At 51.4% G+C, this 24,421-nt stretch overlaps 8 protein-coding genes across 8 annotated transcripts; 5 read left to right on the plus strand and 3 right to left on the minus strand.

The window, feature by feature from the left end:
• Nucleotides 1-1,041: 1,041 nt before the first annotated feature.
• Nucleotides 1,042-2,984, plus strand: PtrM4_121710 (carnitine O-acetyltransferase; the record flags this gene model as incomplete). Its single annotated transcript, XM_001935427.2, has 3 exons — nt 1,042-1,078; nt 1,143-2,839; nt 2,895-2,984. 3 exons carry the CDS (start codon nt 1,042-1,044, stop codon nt 2,982-2,984), a joined length of 1,824 nt encoding a protein of 607 aa, XP_001935462.1.
• Nucleotides 2,985-3,929: 945 nt separating this feature from the next.
• On the minus strand, nt 3,930-5,279 carry PtrM4_121720 (Mdh, Malate-lactate dehydrogenase; the record flags this gene model as incomplete). The annotated part of the gene is made up of 6 exons (XM_001935428.2): nt 3,930-4,520; nt 4,572-4,666; nt 4,714-4,822; nt 4,876-4,916; nt 4,972-5,089; nt 5,214-5,279. The coding sequence occupies 6 exons, from the start codon at nt 5,277-5,279 to the stop codon at nt 3,930-3,932; spliced, it is 1,020 nt and encodes a 339-aa protein (XP_001935463.1).
• A 668-nt stretch (nt 5,280-5,947) lies between these two features.
• On the plus strand, nt 5,948-6,782 carry PtrM4_121730 (uncharacterized protein; the record flags this gene model as incomplete). The annotated part of the gene is made up of 2 exons (XM_066108486.1): nt 5,948-6,722; nt 6,769-6,782. The coding sequence occupies 2 exons, from the start codon at nt 5,948-5,950 to the stop codon at nt 6,780-6,782; spliced, it is 789 nt and encodes a 262-aa protein (XP_065961671.1).
• A 1,623-nt stretch (nt 6,783-8,405) lies between these two features.
• PtrM4_121740 (uncharacterized protein) lies at nt 8,406-9,743 on the plus strand (the record flags this gene model as incomplete). Its single annotated transcript, XM_001935431.2, has 1 exon — nt 8,406-9,743. The coding sequence occupies one exon, from the start codon at nt 8,406-8,408 to the stop codon at nt 9,741-9,743; it is 1,338 nt and encodes a 445-aa protein (XP_001935466.2).
• Nucleotides 9,744-13,659: 3,916 nt separating this feature from the next.
• PtrM4_121750 (PGAP1 multi-domain protein) lies at nt 13,660-17,141 on the plus strand (the record flags this gene model as incomplete). Its single annotated transcript, XM_001935432.2, has 2 exons — nt 13,660-14,232; nt 14,298-17,141. The coding sequence occupies 2 exons, from the start codon at nt 13,660-13,662 to the stop codon at nt 17,139-17,141; spliced, it is 3,417 nt and encodes a 1,138-aa protein (XP_001935467.2).
• A 674-nt stretch (nt 17,142-17,815) lies between these two features.
• On the minus strand, nt 17,816-21,391 carry PtrM4_121760 (BMS1, GTP-binding protein required for 40S ribosome biogenesis; the record flags this gene model as incomplete). The annotated part of the gene is made up of 2 exons (XM_066108487.1): nt 17,816-21,208; nt 21,257-21,391. 2 exons carry the CDS (start codon nt 21,389-21,391, stop codon nt 17,816-17,818), a joined length of 3,528 nt encoding a protein of 1,175 aa, XP_065961672.1.
• Nucleotides 21,392-21,821: 430 nt separating this feature from the next.
• PtrM4_121770 (putative peptidase inhibitor i9 protein) lies at nt 21,822-22,134 on the plus strand (the record flags this gene model as incomplete). Its single annotated transcript, XM_001935434.2, has 3 exons — nt 21,822-21,836; nt 21,885-21,994; nt 22,047-22,134. 3 exons carry the CDS (start codon nt 21,822-21,824, stop codon nt 22,132-22,134), a joined length of 213 nt encoding a protein of 70 aa, XP_001935469.1.
• A 131-nt stretch (nt 22,135-22,265) lies between these two features.
• PtrM4_121780 (BaeS, Signal transduction histidine kinase) lies at nt 22,266-23,813 on the minus strand (the record flags this gene model as incomplete). Its single annotated transcript, XM_001935435.2, has 2 exons — nt 22,266-23,532; nt 23,608-23,813. The coding sequence occupies 2 exons, from the start codon at nt 23,811-23,813 to the stop codon at nt 22,266-22,268; spliced, it is 1,473 nt and encodes a 490-aa protein (XP_001935470.2).
• Between the last annotated feature and the right edge of the window lie 608 nt (nt 23,814-24,421).

Raw genomic sequence — 24,421 nt, forward strand, 5'->3', positions numbered from 1 at the left:
AGGGGGAGAAATGTAGTGGCGTCACCACGCAAAAGCTCTTCCAGGCGCAATGCTCATGGCAGACCACAACCTGTGAGAATATCTACCTTTTTGCTGAAATCCAAGCGCAAAAGTGAGATGGCTATAGTGTGACTTGATTACATGATTGAGAATGGAATATCGCGTTCGTATTCACATGGCATGCTGTTCACTGTTCACGGGTACCGGATTGATCACGTGCACAAGCTCTTTCCGATGTGGGAACTCTCCAAACCATCGACATTAGTCCAGCTCCAACCCCCTGAATCGTTCACGGCCCAGGCGCAAAACGTAAACAAATGCGATCAAATGATACCCCTGAGCTACTTGTACGAGATTGATAGATGCTTCATGCTGAGCGTGGCTGCGCCTGCTGCGCCCGCTACATGGCTTTAAGTTCGGTCGAGGATCCTCGGCTCCTGCGAAGATGCCGGCTTGTCGCGTCCGTGCCGAACGACAGCCTTGCCCAGAAGGGGCTTTAGTCCGCATGGCGGGGAAGTCAAGATGCCCATGTCGACTAAGCCCAAGGCATGGCTATGAAATCATCAAATTGATGGAATACAGTGTTGGCGGGTTGGGAGAGCGGGCTGGCTGGCAACTGTCACAAGGAATAGCCGCAAGGATGCGTCGGGCAAACGGGCGTCGGTTAGGGCTGCATCGTCTTACGTCACGGGGCTCTACTCTGTTGTGTGCTGGTCGCTTCTCCGAGAACCTCGGCCCAGATGGTGTGGGTTTGCCATATTCACAGCTCCACTACCCTTGTCATCTTGTCAGCGCGTGTTCATTTCGCCTCGGGACTGTGAAGCTAGGACTTCTGACTTCTGATATCTTCTTCGACCTTTTCTCTCTTCTTCTCAGATAGTTTTGTTTGTGATGTTTAGCAGAGCTGCACGCGCGCGAGTACCCTCCTCGATACTTCGCAAACCTCTTCTTAGCCATCAAGCTTTCGCACAGCCCAGGGTATGTTGTTGTTGACGTTGGTGGGGTAGCAAATGCTAATGTTTTGGTCTGTAGATTGTCACAATGGCTCCAGCAAGGAAACAGTCGAGTTTGCCCGCTGGTAAGTGGCATGCGCTGCATTCACATGCTTCCAACTTCAAAAGCTGACGGTGAGGTTTGTACAGGCTACAAGGAGGATCTCAGCAAAGGCGCGATGCTGCGCTTTGAGGACTCTCTTCCGCGTCTTCCTGTCCCTACACTCGAGGAGACAGCAAAGCGATACCTCAAGTCTGTCCATCCGCTGCTTTCACAAACCGAATACGATGCGACCACAAAGGCTGTCAATGAGTTTGTAGCCCCTGGTGGGCCGGGGGAAAAGCTACAGAAGCGCTTGGTGGAGCGGAGAGAGGACCCCAAGCACAAGAACTGGATCTACGAGTGGTGGAATGAGGCTGCGTACATGGCCTACCGCGACCCGGTTGTGCCATACGTCAGCTACTTCTACTCGCACCGCGATGACAAGAAGCGAAGAAACCCTATCAAGCGCGCTGCTGCCATCTCAACTGCAGTCCTGGAGTTCAAGAAGATGGTCGATGGAGGCAGCTTGGAGCCAGAATACATGAAGAAGCTGCCCATGGCAATGAGCTCTTACGAGTGGATGTTCAACTGCTGCCGCGTGCCCAAGAAGCCTGCAGACACCACCACAAAATTCCCTTTTAAGGAGAACCAGCACATTATCGCCATTAGGAAGAACCAGTTCTGGAAGATCCCTCACGAGATCAATGGCAAGCAGCTGAACACCAGCGAGCTCGAACTGCAGTTCCAGCGCGTGTACGAAAAGGCCGAAAGAGCCCCCGCAGTCGGTGCTCTCACATCTCAGAACCGCGATGTTTGGTCAGACATCTACCCCAAGCTCAAGGTTTCCCCTGTCAACGCCGCATCCTTACAAGACATCGAGTCCGCCTCCTTTGTCGTTTGCCTCGACGATGCATCCCCCGTTACTCTCGAAGAGCGCGCACACCAGTACTGGCACGGCGATGGCACAAACCGATGGTTTGACAAGCCTCTCCAGTTCATCGTCAACGAGAACGGCACATCTGGCTTCATGGGCGAGCACTCGATGATGGACGGCACACCCACTCACCGTCTCAACGACTACGCGAACCAACAAATCTTCACCAACGCCCTCCCCTTTGACGACCCCAACGTCCGCTCCGACCTACCCAACCCGAAACCCCTGCGCTTCGAGATTAGCAAGGAGCTTCAGCAAGACATTGAGGATGCCCAGGCACACTTTGCCCGTCAAATCGGCGCCCACGAGTTGAGGGTACAGGCATACCAAGGCTACGGCAAGGGCTTAATCAAGAAGTTCAAGTGCAGCCCCGACGCCTACGTACAAATGATCATTCAACTCGCCTACCACAAATTCTACGGCAAGAACCGCCCCACATACGAATCCGCCGCCACCCGTCGCTTCCAGCAAGGCCGCACAGAAACATGCCGAACCGTCTCGGACGAAAGCGTAGCCTTCTGCGCCGCCATGGCCGACGCAAACGCCACACCAGAAGAGTGCCAGCAGAAGCTCCGAGCAGCAATCGACGCACACGTCAAGTACATCTCCGACGCCAGTGACGGACGCGGTGTAGACCGCCACCTCTTCGGCCTCAAAAAGTGCCTCAAGGAGGGCGAGGAACTACCCGCTCTCTACCAGGATCCGGCGTACACCTACAGCTCCACGTGGTTTGTTTCCAGTTCGCAGTTGTCCAGCGAGTACTTCAATGGCTATGGCTGGAGTCAGGTCGTTGATGATGGCTGGGGTATTGCGTATATGATTAATGAGAATACTATTCAGTTCAACGTTTGCTCCAAGGGGCTGGGCTCAGTAAGTTTTGTTTGTATATGATGAGATGAGGAGGGCGTCGCTAACAATTGTGCAGGAAAAGATGAGCTTCTATCTTAATGAGGCGGCGGGTGATATGCGGGATATCATGATGCCCACCCTTGATGCTGCAAAGGCCAAGTTGTAGTTGTTTATGCGAGGGAAAGTTTGAACTGAGACTATGAGCTAGATCTGGTGGTTTTAGAGACCTTTTTAGATTTTATTCAAGATTTGTTCAATATCACGAGTCGTGATTTGGCATCGTACGGATGTGCATTAGTGCATGTGATAGTTCACCATGAAGAACCTCGGGATAATCACATGCCATGCCTATGTAAATACCCATGTTACCAGGACGAACTCTCGCCAGGCTGGAAGCTTGACCAAACAAGTCTAATCCAACGGTAGTCTAGCCCTAATTATACTAAGCGGCGTGATACCTCTCCCACTAATACATGTCATTATTATCACTATCTAATACCAAGCACAATCCCCGCCACAAATATCTACCCTTAAAATCTTCTCTTTATCTACCCTCTCATCTCCCACCAAACGTATCCGCTTTAGGCAATCTATCGAAACCCGTTGATCCTAGTTATTCACTGTGCTCAAAAACCGACCCCTACCTTTCGCCTAGCACTCTCTTCTCTGGAAATTTGGACGTTTGGGGTGGTGAGGGAGGAAATATGGATGAGGGTGAACCAGGGGACGAGGTCAAGTTTGGGGATAAAGGCTAGGATAGGGGATGGTGTCCAGTTTGGGTGTTGTGGGGGTGCTAGGGGGGTGGGTGAAGGTATGATTTAGATGTAACCATCGTTTCTGAGCCGAGGTCTTATTGCCCAATATCATCCATTAGATCTTACACACGTCCGACAACTTAATAAGCTTATTCTTCACGTTCATGTCATCCATGTCTCGGATGGTAAAATTATGAATAGGAGTAAATTTTGGCATTTCAAGTACGGGTCAATTCTACACATCAGCGTTTGCTAGAATAGCAGATCCTGAAACGCCAGAAGAGGCCAGTCCAGCCCAGATCCCGTAGCTCATGTCATTACTAATGTACATATTACCCATGATTCCATTGCGGAATTTATGGGTTGGCCTTGACCCACTCAACACCCTTCTTGATGTTGCCGGCGAGGTCAGCGACGCAGGTGTCGAGGAGCTTCTGCTCGTATTCGGTGATCTTGCCGACGGGGTGGATCTTCTCGACACCGTTAGGACCAAGCTCAACGTTGGTGGAGAAGTAGTCGCAACCCTGGTCCTTGAAAAGAGGAGAGTCGACGAAGGTGGGCTCAATGACGTTCTTCTGGCCCTGGGCAGCCTTAAGCAGGGACTCGGCGAAGCGGGCACCAGCCATGGCCATGGAGAGGGTGGCAGAACCAGCGCCGTCCTTGGCCTGAACGACCTCGTCACCACCAAACTGGACGCGGTGGACGTATTGCTTGAGTTGCTCGCCCTCAAGGTTGTGGCCAGACTGGGAGAGGAGGGGAACGATGGTAGCACCGGAGTGTCCACCAATGACGGTGATGTTCTCGTTGGCGGGGTCGGTGTTCTTAAGCTGCGAGATGAAGCGCGAGGCACGGACGACGTCGAGGGTGGTGACACCAAAGAGGCGCTTGGGGTTGTAGACACCCTTAGACTTGAAGACCTCGGCGGTGATGGGAACAGTGGAGTTGACCTGCAAATATCAATATCCTGTATCAATACCATGGTTTTCATCTCAACATACAGGGTTGGAGATGATCAAGATGTTGGCGTCGGGAGCGTGCTCAGCGGCAGCCTTGGCCAGGTCGCGGACGATGGAGGCGTTGGTGTTGAACAAGTCTTGTTGCTGTCAGCTGTGTACCACTTGCGCCGCTTTCAATGCCTACCATCACGGGTCATGCCGGGCTTGCGGGGAACACCAGCGGGAATGACAACAATCTCAGCACCCTTGAGGGCGGCAGCGAGACCTGAGGGAGTGGCATCGTGACCAATGACCTTTTTGTGTATCAGCGCATGATTCCGACCTGACTTCGGATCCCATGTCGTACCTCGCTCTTGGTGTTGATGTGGCCAATGTCGGCAGCGACACCTAGATGATATCAATGGCTAGTCCTCTATAGTATACCGAGCCTGTTGGAGCTTACCGGGAGCAAGACGGATGTCGTAGAGCGAGAGCTTGCTAACCCTGGGGTTGAGCTTGAGGAGCAGCGACAATGGCTGACCAATACCACCAGCAGCGCCGAGAACGGTTACTTTTGAGTTCTGCGACACTTCAATTAGCATCATCTACATGCCAACTCCCAATTGCAATTCATGAACGCAGTCAATCACCCCACCAAGAAAATGAGGCGCAGATGCGGCCTTGCGGGAATATGTATTTACATACCTGGCGGGCCGAGGCGGAAAAGCAGCGGCGCTGAGCCTGGGAGAAAGCTTGTCTGGCGGCAAACATGATGACTATGATTGAGGTGCAAGAAGTGGGTTGGACTGGATGAGGGTTGAGGTGTAGGAAAGCTGCGGAGGTTTTGCGATTCTTCAACGTCAGTGCTTCTTCGGCTGCTCGTCGGACCTACGGCTGACAGCCGCCTTCACTAAGACGTCGCCTATCCCGCGGGGATTCCAACGTTTCAGCTCCAGTCACGGAATGCTTGCGCAAGGCGCGTCCATGGAACATCCAAGGAAAGGACCGATTCGGGGTATATGTAGGCATTTACCCATTGCACCGCCATGCCGGCATTATCTTCAGTTGGCCAGAAGCGTGGGCTGTCAGCCTCATCTGTCACAGTGCTGCGCCTCATCGTGCAAGGAGCCGCTTTCAACCTCTCGCTGCACTGACCCTAATATGCATGTATCGCATCATCTCAACACAGCTCTGGAAGCTGCTGCATTACAGTGCTTGTCTCTTACCCAATGACACGTCTCACCGGTGAGTCGACACAAGCTAAGCCAGGTAATCCGCTACATTACCAGGATAGAAACCCACATTCTGCCCCTTGAGTCACTTGAGTCACAGCGGCAATGCGTTTAATAGTTATATATCAAACCTGTCACTTGTCTGAAGACCTTCTGTCCGTCCTTCCCCTCCGTCACCACTACAGCTTCTAAATACATCAAAGAACCATGGCAACGACAACAGAAGAACACGGCGCAACGCAGAATGACTCCATCGACACTACTGCTCACATAGTCGATGAGCATGTCGACACTCCTGATCGAGACACGGCAATCGCCGAGCTCCAAGCTGCCCTGGGCCCGCTCCTCGTCACCAAACGGAACAAAGACGAGGTCCCATTTCCACCAGTCTATACTGGCTATCAGTCTCCTCCGCCCGAGGAACCCTACGTATATGAGGGCGTTTTCGATTTCTTCAGCTTGCCACGAGAGTTACGAGACGAAATATATCGTCTTGTCCTGCACCGCCCGGACGGTGTATACTATGCTCGACATTTTAGCCGGGGTTTCGATTTCTGGTGGAACAGAGGAAAGGTTGATGACATTGTGAACCTGTCCCTCGTTTCCAAGCGAGTCCATGAAGAGGCATTGGAAACCTTCTGCCGATGCAACACAATCGTCTTGGCCCTTCCTTATTGCACCGAACGAGACGGTCTTGGGAAGCCCCTCCGAGGCCAGCTTCGTCTGTTCCCTGAAGGTGCTGCCGGGGAGTTGACCCAGGTGAAGAACTTGTATCACGATGTTGTCGAACGGTTTCTTAGCTATCGGGGTCCTGCGCCAAGCCATAGAAGTATTGAGGAAGGCGGTGACGGTACTGAGAATCACCGCAAGGACAATACTTCTCAAGAGACGTTTTATGAGATACTAAGGGATGCGTATATCTTCCAAGAATTCTTCCCAAAGCTTCATGTATTTCACGCTCAATGGCGTCCGCGGATGGATGGTCCCATTGATCGTATTGTGCAATCCATGAGTACCAACACCAACAGGGAGGAGTGTGTAGCAATGTGGATCAAACTTATGAAGGAATGGTTGCAGGACGGAAATGTTGTTCCGTTGGCATGTATCAGGTTCAATTTAGACGAATCTATATACCGCGGATACGACCAGAGAGTGGACGAACTAGCGAATGAGGCATACCAGACAATAGTGAGTGAGTGGAAGGCATCCCAAGTGGACATTGAGGAGAGTGGGAAGCTATGGCTAGAAGAGATGGACAAGGAGGAGGTGGCTAGGAAAGGGAAGAAGGAGAAGAAGGGAGGAAAGAGGGCAAAGCAGAGCACATGAACGGTGATCAAAGGTTTAGCTTGACCGAGGATAGACAGCTTAATTCGTCGTCCGGATGGAAAGTATTGTTCCGCGTGATGCCACGTTCCCTTCTATTTGCATGAATATCGACCCAATCGTTGGATGCAACGCGTTGACTTGATATTCGATGTCGCTAACAGTGAATCGGCGAAATAGACAAGTAATCCGACGTGGGGGTTCTCATCTGGGGTTGAGTCGTCAGTACATTTCATGGAGCCTTCGTTGTGGATGCTAATGCGTGGGGATGGCACCATCCGGTCAGCTGTTGGCGCCTGGCAACCATACATATGCATTCTGCCCCATCTCTTTTTTCCATGCAGCTGGCCAGTGGTCAGCCGTACGGAAACCCCAATGACCCAGAGAGGGGGCGCAGGTAGCGGCATTCACATCCGTTACCTGCTCATCAGTACGGAAATACGGAAAGGGCCGGAGCTGATGTTCATCGTCGCACGTTTCACTCAAGACTTGGGGGTTTAATCTGCGGAAGAACCCCGAACAAAATCCATGTTTCCCGAAATCTCATCGAACGAACGCCGCAGTCCCTTTCGTGCACCGCAGCGATCGGGACGTTTCCCGACGGACAGATTGGAAACGGGACCCCGAGAAGTCCCTGAGCTAAGGCTCAATGTAGCTTAGTCCAAGTCTTGACCGACATCACAGTGCAGCTGCACGCCTTTCGCTTTCACCCTTCTCCGCACAGCAGAGTCTGACGGATCCGCCTCAACCGGCAGACCTCGTACGCGTTTCGAAGCAGCCTCGGGGACCCACATCCCACCCGCCCAGCACCCTACTGTCAGCATAAGACAGCGCGTTCCCCAAGTTTCGTTAGGAAAAAGCCGCGAGTCAAAAATTTGCTGTCTTAGTCCATGCGCGTTTGAGCTCAGACTACGAAAAGTGCAAAGCCCTGACACAATTAAACCTTTTACCGCTTTCTCTATCCACGTTGCTTACATATGCGTCAAGTATATATGCAAATCGACTCCCTTGCGACAACTTTACCTGAGCGACAAACTTCCACAGCGACATCCCCCTCCCATTCATAATTGACAACCATCCTTCCATAGCAACACTCCTTTCCTGAGCGACTTTTTGCCCATCGACACATCCTTGCGACATCCCACTGCCACGTTACCTCCTAGCGACATAACGTGTCGATTGAAGCCTTTGCTCATTGCATCCCAACCAACACAATAACCATATCGCTACCAGAGTCCGACTCAGTATATCCCCAGCGACACACTTCAACAACATCTTCCCAAGCAATAATCCGGACCCAAACCTTGCCAATTCCCTCATTCTATCAAACGACACCACCAATATGGCTTCCCTCCAACCCCAACAACCATTTCGCTTCCTTGACCTCCCTGGAGAGCTTCGCAACACCGTATACGACCTCCTGCTCTGCTCCTGGAATGATGATACCGAGCAAGACCCAAACATGAGCACCAAGTTCAGCCGGCGCAGCCCTAGTAGCCCATCGACAGCCCTCCTCCGCGCCAACAAACAAATCCATGCGGAAGCATCCGACTACATGATCAAGCGTAATCAGTTTGTCCGCATCACCTGTCGAGGTCTAGAGGTGCGGAGACTTTTCCTAGGCGAAGGGACTCCCGTCATCACGACCGACGCGTGCGAAGTGAGCCTGTTCAACGGCTACGTTATGCACATGACACTTTCCAAGCCCGCCTACATACCTTCAGCTTTCCAATTCTCCGAGTTCGAAATAATGATGCTTCGATCTGATCTGCCCAAATTATGCGAGCAGCTCGACATTGAGAGCGTCATGGCAGACGCCAACTTGACCACAAGCGAGCATACATCCATTCATGCGACCATTAGGCTGAATTATGCTCAAGCCCGTCACCTCACCCCGAAGTTCCAGGAACGGCTTCTGGAACCCATTGCAACCTCGCTACGTGGCGTTCCGGTTGTCAACTTTATGGGACCCGTTGATTCCGCTCTAGCAGAGAATGTCAAGAGCGCCGTTGCAAAGCCCCGATGGACAGAACCCGACGCGACCATTGAAGAGATCGGCACCGGTGTAGACGTTGGCAAGCGCCAATGGCAGCAGAACAACTACTACGCCGCCTCCGAATCGTGGGCATACGCTCTGCGCACCCTCGAGCGCATGCGTCACAGCTCATCCTGGCTCGGACTCCAAAAAGCCGGCGGTGAAGATTTCGTTAACAAGATCGCCGATCTCTATTTTACCCTCAACCTTTTCCACGCCCAGTTCCTGCAAGTCGACATGGCAAACGACCAATCACAGGGCCCCCTCCTTCAGCGCAACGGCCGCGCTGCAATTGAGCACCTGCGCAAATGCGAGACGGCTAGTGCACGTTTTGCGCAGCATGCCGGTGCTACTTGGACACCCAGCAACCAGCAGTCGGCCAGGATGCTATACCGCCACGCGAGGTGTTTGAGGCTGATGCGTCAGACTGCAAGCAGTGTCAGGGCTGTAACTTTGATCGAAGAAGCGGCAGCGCTGGCTCCTACAGACCTTGCTATCCAGGACGAGAAGTATGCTGTGCTGGCGTGGGAGGCTGAGCTTGCAGAAGTGCGTCGCTTCATGGTGGAGGCAGTCAGCAGATCGGTGAGCGTTGAGACGACATGGTCGTCTACTTTCATGGGCGTGATCACGGAACTTGCGTCTTGAGTTTTATAGTAGTTTCTTCTTCATCTTGTATTGATACCCATATGTTTTGGCAAAAGCGCAACGCGACGTTTGAAAAATTATCTCAAAAAGATGCTGAGCATCATGTACGCAGTCGTAATAGAATCAATGGATTAAGGCTACTTTAGTTCAATCGCTCGATAAAATCACGAGCATTTCCAAACACGACTCTTAAACTCATGGACTTTTGTGCTACATGACCGTGCCAAAACACTTTCTCCAGAACTCTATGTACCATAACAGGAATAGTCAGCCCCCAGCTTTCTACCTATATAAACCTCCTATTCTCTCCCACCTCCCTCCTCCTTCCTCATATCCCTTTCCAACCTTCTAAACATTCAACACAAATCAACCCGTTCGCGATGATGAGATCCTTTTCCTAAAAAAAAAGGAAGTATAAGGATGTGTTCCGCCTGTGTTGAAGTTTGCCCCACACTAGGCGTTTTCTAAAAATCTTGTGCTTCGGCGTGATGTAGAAGTTTGAGGATTAAGAAACGATTAGCACTAGACGTATGGTTCTAGGGAGAGTTGAGGGTTGTGCATGTTTTCTTGCGGCTCTGTTGGGTACTGGAAGTTTGCCGGGGGGGTTTCAGAAAATGCAGGTGAACACCGCCGATGGTTTTTGGAAAATTTGTGGTGACAAAGATGCCGCTTTGGAAAATACTACAAACACCTAATGGATGTGCTGGGGCGTTTTCTTCAACTTTCTAAAAATACGAGGACATACATGTGATGAATCGAGAAGTCTTGGGTATTTGAAAATACTAAAAATAATCGCAGCCACGATGCGATGATCATGGACGTTTGGCGTCTGGTCACGCACATTGCGAAAATCAACCGTGCGTAGCAGCTGGTATATGAATTCTTGGGTTCTGGACTATCCTACTCTCTACAAGACTCTACAGTTCCAAAATTACCTAAAACTCCGTCGGAACCATCTCATGTTTGCAGAGCGGTATCTTCCAAAACATACAGGAAACGAAAGTATGGAGAAAGAGAGCGAGAGCGAGAGCGGTCTCTTTATTATATAAACTTCCACTCCTTCTATTCTTTTCTTCTCTCCTCTACTCTACATCATTCCCATATTAAAAAATCTGCAGAAAGACAGAGCAGTAAAGCACATGATTTTGCGCTGTGCGCTTCCAAAATATAGATGGCAACAAAGTATGGGGGAAGTGTCCACTCTTGGGCGAGTAAAATACTTCAGTTCTATCCTCTGCTTTTTACTTTGAAACTCCTCGGTCTCCAGACCTTTGTAAACTACCCTAGAAAACCAACAACAAAAAATGCAATGATCTCCTCGAGAAATTAAAAAATGAACGGGATATCCTTTGATGGGAAGTTGGGCGTTTGCGCGTACTAGATATGCTGGAAACATGACGATGGTTTGCTCACCTGCGTCCTTTACAAAATCTACATGTCTAAGTAGACATATTCTCTTATTATTCCAAAAACCTACCAACAACATGCCCATGTGTCTGAAACAAAATTGGAGGCCATCGGATGGTGTTGAGAGAACCTCTTGGTACAACGGCTACATGATTAAATTGAGGATACTCCATCACCATGTGAGACTTGGCAGGTTTACTAGCGTAGTCCTGGCTATAAAAACCTTCTGTTTCTCCTTGCTTTCTTTACCATCAACTCCTTTCTTCATTCTTATTTACTTCAAAAACTCGCACGACCAGGTGCCACGACCAGCGTTCCCGCCGAACCTTTTTAAAACCGCAGTCACTGCCGCCATGTGGAAAGTATAAGACTTCCCCAGAAAATAAATAGGCCTGCAGACCCTTACATGTCCTCTACTCCTTTATTGTTCCTAAATTATCAAAAAAAAGATGAGACTGAAATCGAATGTCTGGTGCATATGGAGTTTTTATATTACACATGTGCAAAAACATTTCTATACCAAACTATGGATAGTTACCGCAGTAGGCATAGCATAGTATGTGAGAAAATAAGCACCATGCACTTCCCATATTTCCCTCTCTTTTTCCCTTTTTTGGAAATTTCTAAATCAGACATTCCAAAAAAAAAACAGATCACTGACCATGTGGATGGAAAGAGCCTTGTGCCAAATCTTCTCTTTAATAAATACACACCCAGAGATTGGAATGTGCGGAGAGTGCGGGTCAAAAGGATGTATATACCTACCCATGGGCGGTTTGTCTGGAGAAGACTTCAGTTTCTTTGGGTGATTGATGTGCCGATTATAGGCAAACAAAAAAACACATATGAAACTTGTGCGTGAAGGAAGTGAAAAGTTGAAAAGAGGAATCGCATGTTTCTTGTCCTGTTCTGGTGAAAATAAACAGTTTCTCATCAGGGGAGGTACCAAAACCGGGGCTCTTGGGTTTTCTGCGTTCTGGGAGAGGGTTGGCGATGTGCACGCTCAAGAGCTGATACCCAGCTGGAGCTTCTCGATAGGATCCTTGGTAGATCTTCCAATTTAGAACGTACATGGAACATGTATATTGTTTTGGAGACGCGGAAACAACTGCCGAAATGGATACATTGGCGTGTCGGCGTACTGTGACATGTTCATGTCAAGATTACGCGTACATTGTTGTGCTACATGTAGCAGGGATTTTCCATTTTTAGACTACGTGGAGAAGCTCTTCCTACCAATCTCTGCCTACCTATGTCTGAGGTGCGAATAGCTTGAATGTCATGGGTTGGGTCTAGGGACGTGATAAGCGTACTGTTTGAAAACGCAAGGAAGATCATGATAGCAGGAATATCTACATATGTGGCATTGCGATACATGCCAGTGTCATGATGATGTTGACATGTTCCAGGTGCCTAATCAGGCAGGACTAGCCGTCGGATATACGGCTAGAATGAGGTTTAATCCTGACTTGGCGTCTGGGGGCGCATGTGAGTGGAGATGATGCCAGATCGGTAATTTCGTGATACCGGGTACTAGCGAAGTAATCCTTCCGAGTGGCTCATGCTCCGAAATCTAGACGTACTGGTAGTGGTGGCTCGCATCGCAATGTCGTATTGCAACGTGACGTTGTAGACATGAGGGGTTGCCCTTGCGAAGCGCGTCGCGGGCGAAATCAAGCCAAAGTCTCAGACCGGGAACGCGGCTGTGGCGGATTTTAGCGACGCCAAGTGCATCTGTTAACCTGGTTCACATGCAGCCACAAAGTGGTGAAGTTATCGAAAGAGAGTGGCTATGGACTTAGTTGTTGTTCTTGTTCACTCATTGCTGTACTGAACGAGGGGCTAGTCAGGAGGTGTGCATGGACGGTGCGCGGGCAAATGAATCTGTACCCAGCCTGTACCCAGTGATTCGCGTCGTCATTACAGAGGCGTTGTGTTCAAGCCATAGAGTCGCCGGGTGGGCGACAACAACAGCGCCAAGTAGATGACATTCACAACCACATCTGACGTCTGACATGGTGATGTCGTGATAAGACGCATATCGTATTCAGCCGCTCCGTGGAAGTCGGTTTGCGAGGCTCGCCGCTGCTGCAGATCTTCCGAAGAGGCCGGTTGCCATCTTTGGCCGCTCTGAGGGCCTTGCGGTGACGCCGTCGCTCGATAGTTGACGGTTTAAAGATTTAGACTCCGCTCTCCTTGGCAGCTTGCGACGCCCTTTCCCCAAACACCCAAGCACGCCCAGCGTGCATTCTCTGCACTCAACATTTTTTGCGCCGCTCCCACAGACTACCGGAGCACTAATACGGGTCATCCAGGTCTTGTCCGAGTCCAATTCCCGACCCTCACTGTCGCTTCAGAACACGACCGGACGACTTGGCGATTGACGATTAGCGAAGGTGCGACCGAAGCCGGAGGAAAGAGCAATCAACGTCAGGCCAGCAATTCACGCCCACACCCTAATACGGCAGGCTCGACTCGCACCCCCACTCAGTGCGAGGCACGCTTTTAGATGCGACGGCGCTCGTCCGCCGACGCCAGCTCAGAGCAACACCAGCCCGACTCGACTGCCGAACTTTCACCTACCACACGCCCAGAACATGACGATAAGACCAGCAGTCCAACCGAGGGATTGCCAGTGAAAAGCCCAGACTGGGCGAGTAAAAAGAGGCGGACCGACGGTGCGGACGCGCCTGGCCAGGGTCTGGTGACGGAACAGCTGCCCGTACACGACCCTCTTGTGAAGATACAGCGGCAGACGGACATGGCGCACGAGAAGGCAGGAGGCCAAATACCAGCATTGGCCACGGACATGCCACCGCACACCATGGTCGAGGGCCATAACCGCAAATGGCGCCGGCGGCTTCGCAGCCCATGGACCCCTTCACCCTACATGTTGTTGACCATGCTAGCGGCATTTGTCACCATGTTTTTTATGGCCCAGTCGTTCTTGACACGGCAGTTGGACGTCAAAGGGTGTGGAATGTCATACATGCGGCCCAACTACGCGAGATACCACGACTTCGATACCGAACATACGCGCTTCGCGAGCAAGTACTCGCTATACTTGTACCGGGAGGGCGGTGTGGATGAAGACCCTAGGGCATGTCGATCCTTCCTCTGAAGACGCTCCGTACTGACAATCTTCAGGTCAAAGGCGTGCCCGTACTCTTCGTCCCCGGAAACGCTGGCAGCTACAAGCAAGTGCGCTCCCTCGCCGCGGAAGCCGCATACCACTACCACAACGCTGTCCAACACGATGTCGACGCGGGCAAGGCTGGGAAGAGGCCGCTGGACTTTTTTTCCGTCGACTTCAACGAAGACATTACTGCTTTTCACGGCCAAACCCTGCTAGACCAGGCCGAATATCTCAACGATGCCATCACATACATTCTATCCTTGTACCATACCCCGGGCAAGTTTCTACGCGACTCCACCCTACCGGATCCGACTTCAGTCATCATCGTCGGACACTCCATGGGTGGTGTTGTTGCCCGCACTATGCTCACTATGACCAACTACCAAGCCAACTCGATCAACACCATCATCACCCTTGCTGCGCCACATGCTAGGCCGCCGGTGTCTTTTGATGGGGATATTGTCCGCACGTACAAGGCAGTGAATGACTACTGGCGACACGCCTACTCGCAAAAGTGGGCCATCGACAACCCACTATGGCACGTCACCCTTATTTCCATTGCAGGAGGAGCCTTGGATACTACAATTTCCTCCGATTACGCGAGCATCGAATCTTTAGTTCCCGAGACGCATGGATTCACCGTCTTTTCGACTTCGATGCCAAATGTTTGGACTGGTATCGACCATCTTGCCATCACTTGGTGTGATCAGCACCGAAAGGCTGTTGTACGCGCCTTGTACGATGTTATTGATGTTTCACGCGCGACCCAGACTGTACCACGTGCTGAACGTATGCGTGGCTTCAAGAGATGGTTCTTGACGGGCCTGGAGGACATCGCAGAGAAGACCCTGCCTCACAAGGAAGCCAAAACTCTCCTCACACTGGAAGAGGACAGTGCCATCATCGCAGAGGGCGAAAGGCTTGTGCTTAGATCTCTCGGGAAATCCAAGCAGAGACCAAACGCTCACCTGATGCCTGTGCCACCACAAGCACCGGGCAAGAAATTTACTCTGCTCACCAACGAACAACTGGATCAGCCCGGTACCAACGGCATGCTTGAGGTACTGTTTTGCACCGTGTTTCCTTCTCAACCTGGCCAATCGACTACACTCTTTTCGATGAACATGGATCTTTCAGGCGATGGCGTGGGCGCAACACGGCTCGCTTGTAAGAACGCCGCATCGGACGTGATTGCTCTTCCTGCCTCGACTCGGCATTCGATACATCCATTCAGCGCCGACGAGCGTCCATTCTCATACTTGCAGTATGATCTCGAAGATCTTACCGAACATCAATTCGTCGCTGTGGTGGACAAAGCCGGTGAGCGCAGCACAGGCTGGGTTATAGCCGAGTTCAGCGCCTCTTCTGAGTCTCAAATTACAGTCGACATGGGTTTGCAGCGCCTATTGACCACCGGACTCTCACTTCGACTTCCAGCACAGCGTCCGCTAATGACGGACATTAAAATCCCAGCTCTCCATTCTGCGCTTTTGGCTTACAACATCCACGTTGGCAAGCAGTCGTGCGACACTGGAGAGCTCTTCGCCCCCTTGTTACGACAATACGTCACCGATGTTTACGAAAGCAAGTTTATTGTAAACGTCAAAGATGCGGGTTTCAGTCTGCATGGTGTAGCACCATACATGCCGCCATCGCTTCACGCCAAACAACCAACAAATGGGGTGTCGATGCAGATTTGGTCGGATCCAACATGCGACAGCAGCGTGGAAATCAACCTCAATGTGGACTTCTTCGGTAGTCTCGGAAAGCTCTGGATGCGCTACCGCATCGTCTTTGCCGCCTTTCCGATACTCGTTGTCGCTTTGGTCTTGCGCCAACAATTCCGGACGTACGACAAGATGGGCGTCTTCATGAGCTTCACACAAGGGCTGAACGAGTGCTTATTGACCTCGCTCCCTCTCGCTCTATCCGCGCTGACGTTCTTGTCGATTGCCTTGGCTGGTGCTCAGTACCAAAAGAAGTGGTCCGTCGGCGAGACCTCTTCCAACATGACCTCACTGCTCGACAACGCCAGCAACGAACTACTCCTCGGCTCCGACGACATCTTCTTCTGGTTCCTCGTTCCGCTCTTCGGCCTCATGTGTATCGGCGTCTGCGTAGCAATCAACTATGTCGCGCTTTTACTCGAATTAATCCTAGCATCTGCCTATTCCATCGTCCGTGCCTCGATCGTTGGAAAAGAAGAACCCAAGATATCGCTATCAGCCTTTGCCGTAACCTCGAACCGCCAACGCGTCCTCACCACCTGCATCCTCCTCTCACTAGTATCAACCGTAATCCCCTACCACTTCGCCTACGTCGTCCTCTGCCTCGTCCAACTCGGCACCAGCGTCCGCGCCTTCCGCCTAGCCCGCGAATCCAACCTGGATTCAACCTACAACTTCTACAACTACGCTCACTCAATCCTGATCCTAATGCTCTGGATCCTCCCCATCAACCTCCCCGTCCTAGTCGTCTGGATCCGCAACCTCGCCGTCCACTGGCTCACACCCTTTTCCTCGCACCACAACATCCTCTCCATCATGCCCTTTATCCTGCTCGTCGAAACGCTTAGTACCGGCCGCATGATCCCCCGAGCGGATTTTCCCATCTCGCTGCTTACTAATGTCTTGTTATTTTCTATTGGCGCTTACGCGGCCGTTTATGGTGTCACGTATGCGTATGTGTTGCACCATTTGGCTAATATTCTTTGTGCGTGGCTTGTTGCTATTCACTTTGAACCTACGACTAGATCGTCGTCTTCGTCGTTGTTGAGCGAGAGAGAGAAAGTGGATTTTGAAGATGAAGCAGGAGAGACGAGTGCGGGGCTGGAGAAGAGGAAGAAACGTCCATGACAGGAGAGGGTTGTTAGAAAAAAGGCAGCGTAAAATTTTATATATCGGTTTCTTCCTCCTCCTCTGTCTGTCTATCTGTCTGTCTAATAAGGGGTTAAAGCGTTTTCTGTGTGGGAGGTCTTTTGTAGGCGCTTAATACCCTTGCCTTTCTTGTTACTAGTTGCATAGTCTCGGCCATGAGTGCCGTGTTGGCGTTTTTTGCTGTACACACTTTTCTCTTCTTACTACAACTTCTCATCTGCGATGACGGTTATCATGATTATTGCCCTATGGCATTTTTCTTTTCTTTTCTTAATATATACACTTTGCTGGCAATGAGTGGGGTAAATAGTAATAATGGAGAGGAAAGAGAAGATGGAGAAGAGAAAAGAGAAGATGGAGAAGAGAAAAGAGAAGATGGAGAAGAGAAAAGAGAAGATGGAGAAGAGAAAAGAGAAGATGGAGAAGAGAAAAGAGAAGATGGAGAAGAGAAAAGGAGAGAGATGGATGGGATATAGTGTAACATAGCATAGCATAGCATAGCGTAGTGTTAATGAGATTGTGTGTAGATGTGGATATGTGGCATCTCGAATCAAAAGTAATCGATCAAATACATTTTCTTCCACTACAACAACACCTACCACAACAATATAGAAAAACGCCAATCCGATGCTCATCACACACAACAACCCCCCTCACTTCCTTCTCTTCGCAGAACCACCTCCCTCCCCAGCATCACCCTTCCTCTTCTTCCCCTCCCTAGCCCAATACTCCTGCTTCTCCCTCTTCTCCCTCTCCGCCCTCTTCTCTTCATTCTCCTTGACCTTCCTCTTATACGGATCCTTGCGCTCCTGCTGCTTCTGTCTCCTCTTCTCCACCTTATCATTGCGAATTGCGACGACCTGATCAAGCAGCCTCCTGGCCTTCTTCTCCTCGCCGCCGAGCACCACGGCGCGTTTCTGGAGGTATGTCTGTTTCTTCTGTGGTTTAGTTGTTGCGATTTGCGATTTAAACGGCAGGTCGGCGGCGAGTTTGCGGGGCACGCGGAGGGGGTTGAAGACGCGTGTTTCGCGGGTAATGGGGCGGTAGGCAGAGTTTTTGTCGGAGGGGGTGGGGAGGTTGTTTTCGTGGCGGACGAGACCCGTCAGGCGCATGCCTTGCCAGCTTGTGCTTTCGCCTTCGAGGTCGGGGGTGGCGGGGGCGAGCAGGTTGGTGACGGTGTTGTAGAAGCGGCGGGGCTTGATAGGGTACCAGGCTCTCAGGAAGACGATGTCGCTCATGAGGATTTTGTCTTCAAACGTGGCGCGGAAGTTTCCCTCTGGTTTGCTGAGGGCGCGCTTGATTTGGCCGCGTACACCGGATACGGTGCGTATGCTTGCGCCCTCGAACTTTGCGATTTCTAGTGCTGATTTGAACATGTCTTTTATGAAGGCGGTGTTCTTGAAAATTTTGTAGGGGTGACCTGTGAGCTTGAGCTTCTTTACGATTTCCGTACTTTCGTCTACGTTGAGGACGACGCCGGTGGCGGCGATACGGAAGCCGGGTGTTTTGTTGGAGAGAGATTGGATGCAGACGAAACCTGTGTTTGGGGCGACAAGTGGGCCGTAGAAAGTACCGAAGCAGTGCATGTGCTCCGGTGTGTACTTGAGCATGCGGTTCCTCGTTCGTGAATCGGAGATGCTGTAGATGGGTAGGGTTTGGAATCGGCGCCAGCCCAGAGAGAAGATGAGCGGGTCATTAGTCTTGAGGATCTTCTTGTGCCACCTGTGTCGCTTTATACGTATTTGGACGTAGCCAAAGCGTTCTTCAGTTGGTGTGAGCCCGCCGATAAGAACGGGGAAGCGCGGGTTGAAGTGTGCGGAGAACTCGTAAGGAACGTTTTCGAGGACGATACGGGCGTACGTCCCTGCCTTGTGACCTTCAACACGAACACGCGATAGCTCGTCGAGTTGGTCGAATTCAGCGCGGTTGATGTCGAGCTGCTTTTGTATCATGGCCTTTTGCGCATCATACCAATCATCTTCGCCAAACTCTTCTTCTTGGCCTGCTTCTTTTCGCGCATCGGCTTTGTCGTTCATGAAGCCCTCTCGATCTTCTTCTTCGAATCGCAACTTGAGCTCCTCTTTTCTCCGCGCGTTCTTTTCACGCTCTGCCTCAATCGAATTTGCTTCCGCCTCTGCTCCGGTGTTCTCAACTTCTCCACCGTGCTTCTCGCCCGTCTCTAAATCTTCGAATTCTCCGTCGCCCTCATCATCCTCATCGAAGCCCTCAAAGTCGTCGTCATTCTCTTCGTCGTCACCTCCCTTGCCATTCATATGGCCTGAAGCGAAACGACCCATCAGGGCCTCAACATTCTCTTCATCTTCCCACTTCTCGGCTAGCTCCTCGTAGTTGTATTTGGGAATGTAGCGGTCTTCGGTAATAGCAAAAGCATTTTCCTTTGACTTGTTGAAGAAGTCACCATCTTCGTCACCCTCTTCCTCAATATCCTCCTCATTGTCATCCCCTCTCCACTTCTTGATGACTTCTTCGGGGGCCAGGTCCATGTTGTACATCATCTTGGCAAGGTCGGTGACGCGGTACGGTCGTTTCCTACCATGTAGCTTTGCAGCATTTTCGCGGAGATTTGCTTTCCATCGCGCCCCATCTTCAGCATCGTCGTCGTCAGAATCTAATGAGTCTAGGTCGCCCTCTTCGAGGTCTTCCAAGTCAGGCTCGTCGCCAGATATTGAGCCCAAGTCTGAATCACTGTCTGCAAAGGCCACATCTTCAGCTGCGTCCTCGGTGGCATCCTTTTCTTTGCGTCCAACTTTCAGTTTGCCATTCGATGGGCCATTGCTGTCGAGAAAGCCTGTATCATCTTCATCGTCGTCGGCATCGCTATGGTCCTGCTGTAGCTCTTCGTCGTCGCTGGCAATGCCATCAAGATCTGCATCATCGACGTCTTCGCCAGCAGCAGCTCTAGCTGTCCTCTGTGATCGTCGGCCAGTGTCTTCAACATCTTCATCGAGGTTCTTGCTGTCTACAGCCTCGCCGTCCCTGAACAGTCGGAAGTTTCCGTCATCTTCACCTAGCAGTTTTCTTCCGCCCTGCAGACCAATCATCATTTGCTCTCCCAGACCTTTCTCTGAGTAGTCTGCCTCTGGGTCGAATGTAGCAGTCTTCACGTCAATGTAAACAGCGTCCTTGTCAACCAAGACACCACCAACATCCGACATGGGCGCATACAGAACCTTTTGCTTGTCCCCGAGTCTTGTGCGCTTTTTCTTCCCCGACGCCTTCTCAACCGCCTTCTCTGCAAACGGTGTCGGACATGGGTCGGGCAAAGCTTCTGTCGAAGTGACGGTAAGATCGCCCACACCTGGTATATGCACTCGCGACCCTCCTGCAGGAAAGTTTGTGCCACGAAGGTATCCATACAATGCTACCGTCCGATCGCACTTTGGATTTTGTTCGATATCGGTCGGGGGTGTGATATCCAGAAACCTATCCGCCAAACAATACGGATGCGAATTCCTCCACACCAACGGCCTAGGGTTCTTCATGACGCTCAAGAATCTCGAAAGATTCATGATTTCTCTGTCCGGGTACCGTCCATTCACCACACCACTGAGGTAGAAGAGCTTTGCGCCCTGGTACAGTTCGCTCCAGAACCTGTGCTTTAGCCTCTTCTTCTGCAGTTTGAGTGTTTCCTGCTTCCTGAACAGATCCAAATGCGTCAATATACCGAAGACGTTACCCGGCATACCGCTTGCGCTGAGGACATTTAAGAACTCCATAGTTTCCATCTCAAACCCGTAATTACCGTCAATCATCAACAGCACAATATCAACCACCTTGGCGACATCGATCATGCTGGCGAGCGAATCGGCGGGACATTCTATAAAGGTGAGACGTCGGCGCTTCGAGGTTACGACGGTGAGCGGGCCGGTGGGGGTGGAGAGGGTCTGCTTCGTGTATCGTCTGATCAAGCTCTTGATGAGAGTCGTCTTTCCGACACCTGGAGGGCCGACTACGCCTACGATGATTGGGGGCGCTTCTTCGGGAAGGCGGTCGACGAGTGGGACGTGAAGGCGCTTTTCTTTGACCTGCGAGAATTAGCCAGAATCGCGCGCATTCTCCAGCATGCCTCATACTTCAGTAGAGCGCGCCGCCTGCCTCTTCAATTTGCCAGGCGCTGCATATGCGAAAGCCTTTGGGTTCTTGTCTCCACTGTGCGGCTTCTTCTCCTTCTTGGGCCGATGCGGCCGGTTACTCTGGGTATCCGCCATGCTGCTGATTCACTCTGAATTGACAGCAGAAAAGGGCAGAGGGTGTTTTGGAGCTGTCGGCTTGGTCGCGCGCAAAGTCGTGCTGCAGCCGCAACCAACTTCTCGGTCCTAACTTTTTCGGCGCTAAGCCAGACGCTAGAGCTGTCGCAGGGGTGGGCTTATCGATAAGCTAGCGTGCCTTCCACGTATTGATGGTGGGGCACCTGGGCTCACATGCTACCTTGGTGGGTGGGCTGGACAACGCACGTCATGGTCAGATTGCGCATATTCAAGGCTCTAGACTGGCTAGTGACAGGGCCCTTCCTCTACTGTAAGGCTGGTCTGTGGTATATAAACCACCGATAAGCTTTGCTCTTACTGTAACAACACTACTAAGCCCCTCCATCAACTAAACTCTACAACCCACAACACACAGCAAACCACCTTCACCATGGCCCAGTTCAACGTGTGTATACCTACCCAAGCTCACAACGTTGGGTACTAATGACCCAAGATTACCCTCAAGAAGGACGCTCCTCAGGAGCAGCTCGATGCCGCCAAGAAGCACGTCACCGACCAAGGCGGCAAGATTGTCAACGAGTTCACCTTGATCAAGGGCTTCACGTACGCACCCCTTTACATGTCCTCATCCACCATATACTGACAGCCAACACAGTGCTGAGATCCCCGACGACGCCGTCACAACCCTCGAGTCCAACGAGCACGTCACCGTCGAAAAGGACGCCGAGGTCCGTACGCAATAGTCGTCTCCCCAGAGCGAGGCTGATGGCAAGACAAGATTCAGATGTAAACATGAGAACATGATGGTGTAATGCATGGCTATGACACCGGGGTATATAGATAGCACCGATGAAAGACATCCAAACCCACGTTACTATCTTTGTTTCCTCTTTGCACTCTCTGCCGCCTCTTCAACATTCTCCACCCTTCCCACACCCCTCAAACTGAGATAAACATCGGCTCCCCATCCCCAGAGGCTCTGCACCGCAATGCCTCCCCCAAAATACTCTGCGTATGCCCTTCCAAGCGGCAGTCCATAGCCCAGTCCTGCAAGACTATGTGCTCCATCGCCTCCAGCCCCCGAGAAAGCCCCCAGTGCATCCATACCATTTCCCGAGTGGTTACCACCAGAAAGTGTCGACGATGCTTGTGAGTCGTTGAACGTCGTAAAGCTATAGTCCCATATGTGAGCCATGTTTTCGGGCGATATGCCACCACCGCGGTCGCGAATTCGAATCGTTACGCCAGGCGTGCTGTGTTTGAGGGGGAGGATGTTGGAAGCAGTCGGAGGAGAGGTAGTCGACTTGTTGCCTGTAAAGCGCTGCGAAGCTACATCTGTGTTACCCTGGTCGTCATTCTCCACCTTCTCGTTGCGTATGTCTTCCGACTCTGTGCTCTTTGTGTCCTCGGGTAAAAGTTCTGGAAGCGGGGCAATAGTGACTTCGATGGGTTCGCGCTCCATGCCGCTTTCGACTGTTGCGCGAAATGCGTTCTTGAGAAGCTCGGTAATGATGTATTCGAGATGTACGGGAACGTGGGCGAATTCGTAGTCGGGCTCTCCATTGATGACAACCGTAGGTCGAACACCGTACTTGAGCTCACAGATCTCACCCACGACGTTAGCGCAGTGGTCCACGATGCGCGCTGGCTTCAGTCTTGTGTCGATGACACCAATGTACCCCGGATTGTCTTCCACATCATGCATGACCTCGCAATGCGGTTGGCTCGAAAAGTGCAGTGACAAGTGCTGCTCGGCGATCAATCTTGTGCCTATCCTCGCCCGAAGATGCTCGTCCAAGAAACGCGTCACATCCTTCGGGCTGATGTATTTCCTTGCCTCCAAGAAGCCTCTGGCCAGGATACTGATTGTATTCGCGTGTGTTTGCACGAGATCTGCCATGACCTCTGTGAACCTAACCTCCTCCTCGAGTGTCTTTATCTCCTGCTCAGCCCATGGTAGCAAAGTCGACAGACTGTGCATGTAATTCGAGTGAATCTTGGAGACATTAGGATTCGAGACGACGATGAAGGGGAGATTGCGGAGCGACTGGATGCGGTGCGCGAGGCGGGCGGGGAGGATAGAAAGTGTAAAGTTTGCCGAAGTAAGTAGTTGTTGTGTTGTAAGTGGTGGTCGTCCGTGTCTATTGCGCACGCGACAGCGTTAGCTGGCTATCAATCGCGCACCGCCACCACACTCGCCAGGTAAGGACACTCACTTGACGAGATCAGCGAGCGTTAGCGGATGTAACGGCAGGCTTGCAAGGCGTGATATGTCGTTGTCGGTAACCGTCTTGGTGTGCAACTTGCGCTGGAAGTTCCCCCTTGCAAACAGCGCCTTGGTTGTTCTCCTCGCCGTGCGCGGACAGCATAGCCGTATGAATTGCGACTGAATCATGAGCGGTCGCTGAATTTGAGCCATCATCTTTTACAAAGCGATTGTGCTGCAAGACCGACTTGGTATGGTTGAAGTAGCAAATGACTGGCTGTTAGGGGTATTGTGTGACTGCTAACTGAATAGAGTCATTGATACTCATATCAATGAACAAGATGAACCGGCATCAATACATTTTATCTGCAAGCTGCTCAGAGATCTAGTGTGACATTTCGGCAGGAGCAATTGAGTTGTGGGGGAAGCTTCACCAAGCTCATGCAGGATACAGGTTAGCGGTGTGAGGCCTGATGTCATTTGTTCGCGGCTCGCATTGTTAGTCAATGCGGGGGTCCAGCTTACACAACCCCCAACATACCCACGCGACAACAAAAGCTATAGATAGTCTTTGGGATAAATATAATGTTATGATCAGTAATACCAAAAGTGCTGATTCGAAATCCCAAGGGAAATCTCTATCATGCTATTGAAATGGGATTACTGCGCTGCTGTCACGGTAAGTGCCGGTCGCAGGATACGCGTCCTCAGGAGGGGAACGAAAAGAGGGGCGAAGCTTGTAAGAAAGATAAAACTTATCAGAGCCAGTCATGGGCTCAAATCAGCCTGGGCACATCACTTCGACGTAGATAACAGGTAATCAC

The sequence above is a fragment of the Pyrenophora tritici-repentis genome, chromosome 6, assembly GCF_003171515.1.
Source record: "Pyrenophora tritici-repentis strain M4 chromosome 6, whole genome shotgun sequence".
NCBI lineage: Eukaryota > Fungi > Ascomycota > Dothideomycetes > Pleosporales > Pleosporaceae > Pyrenophora > Pyrenophora tritici-repentis.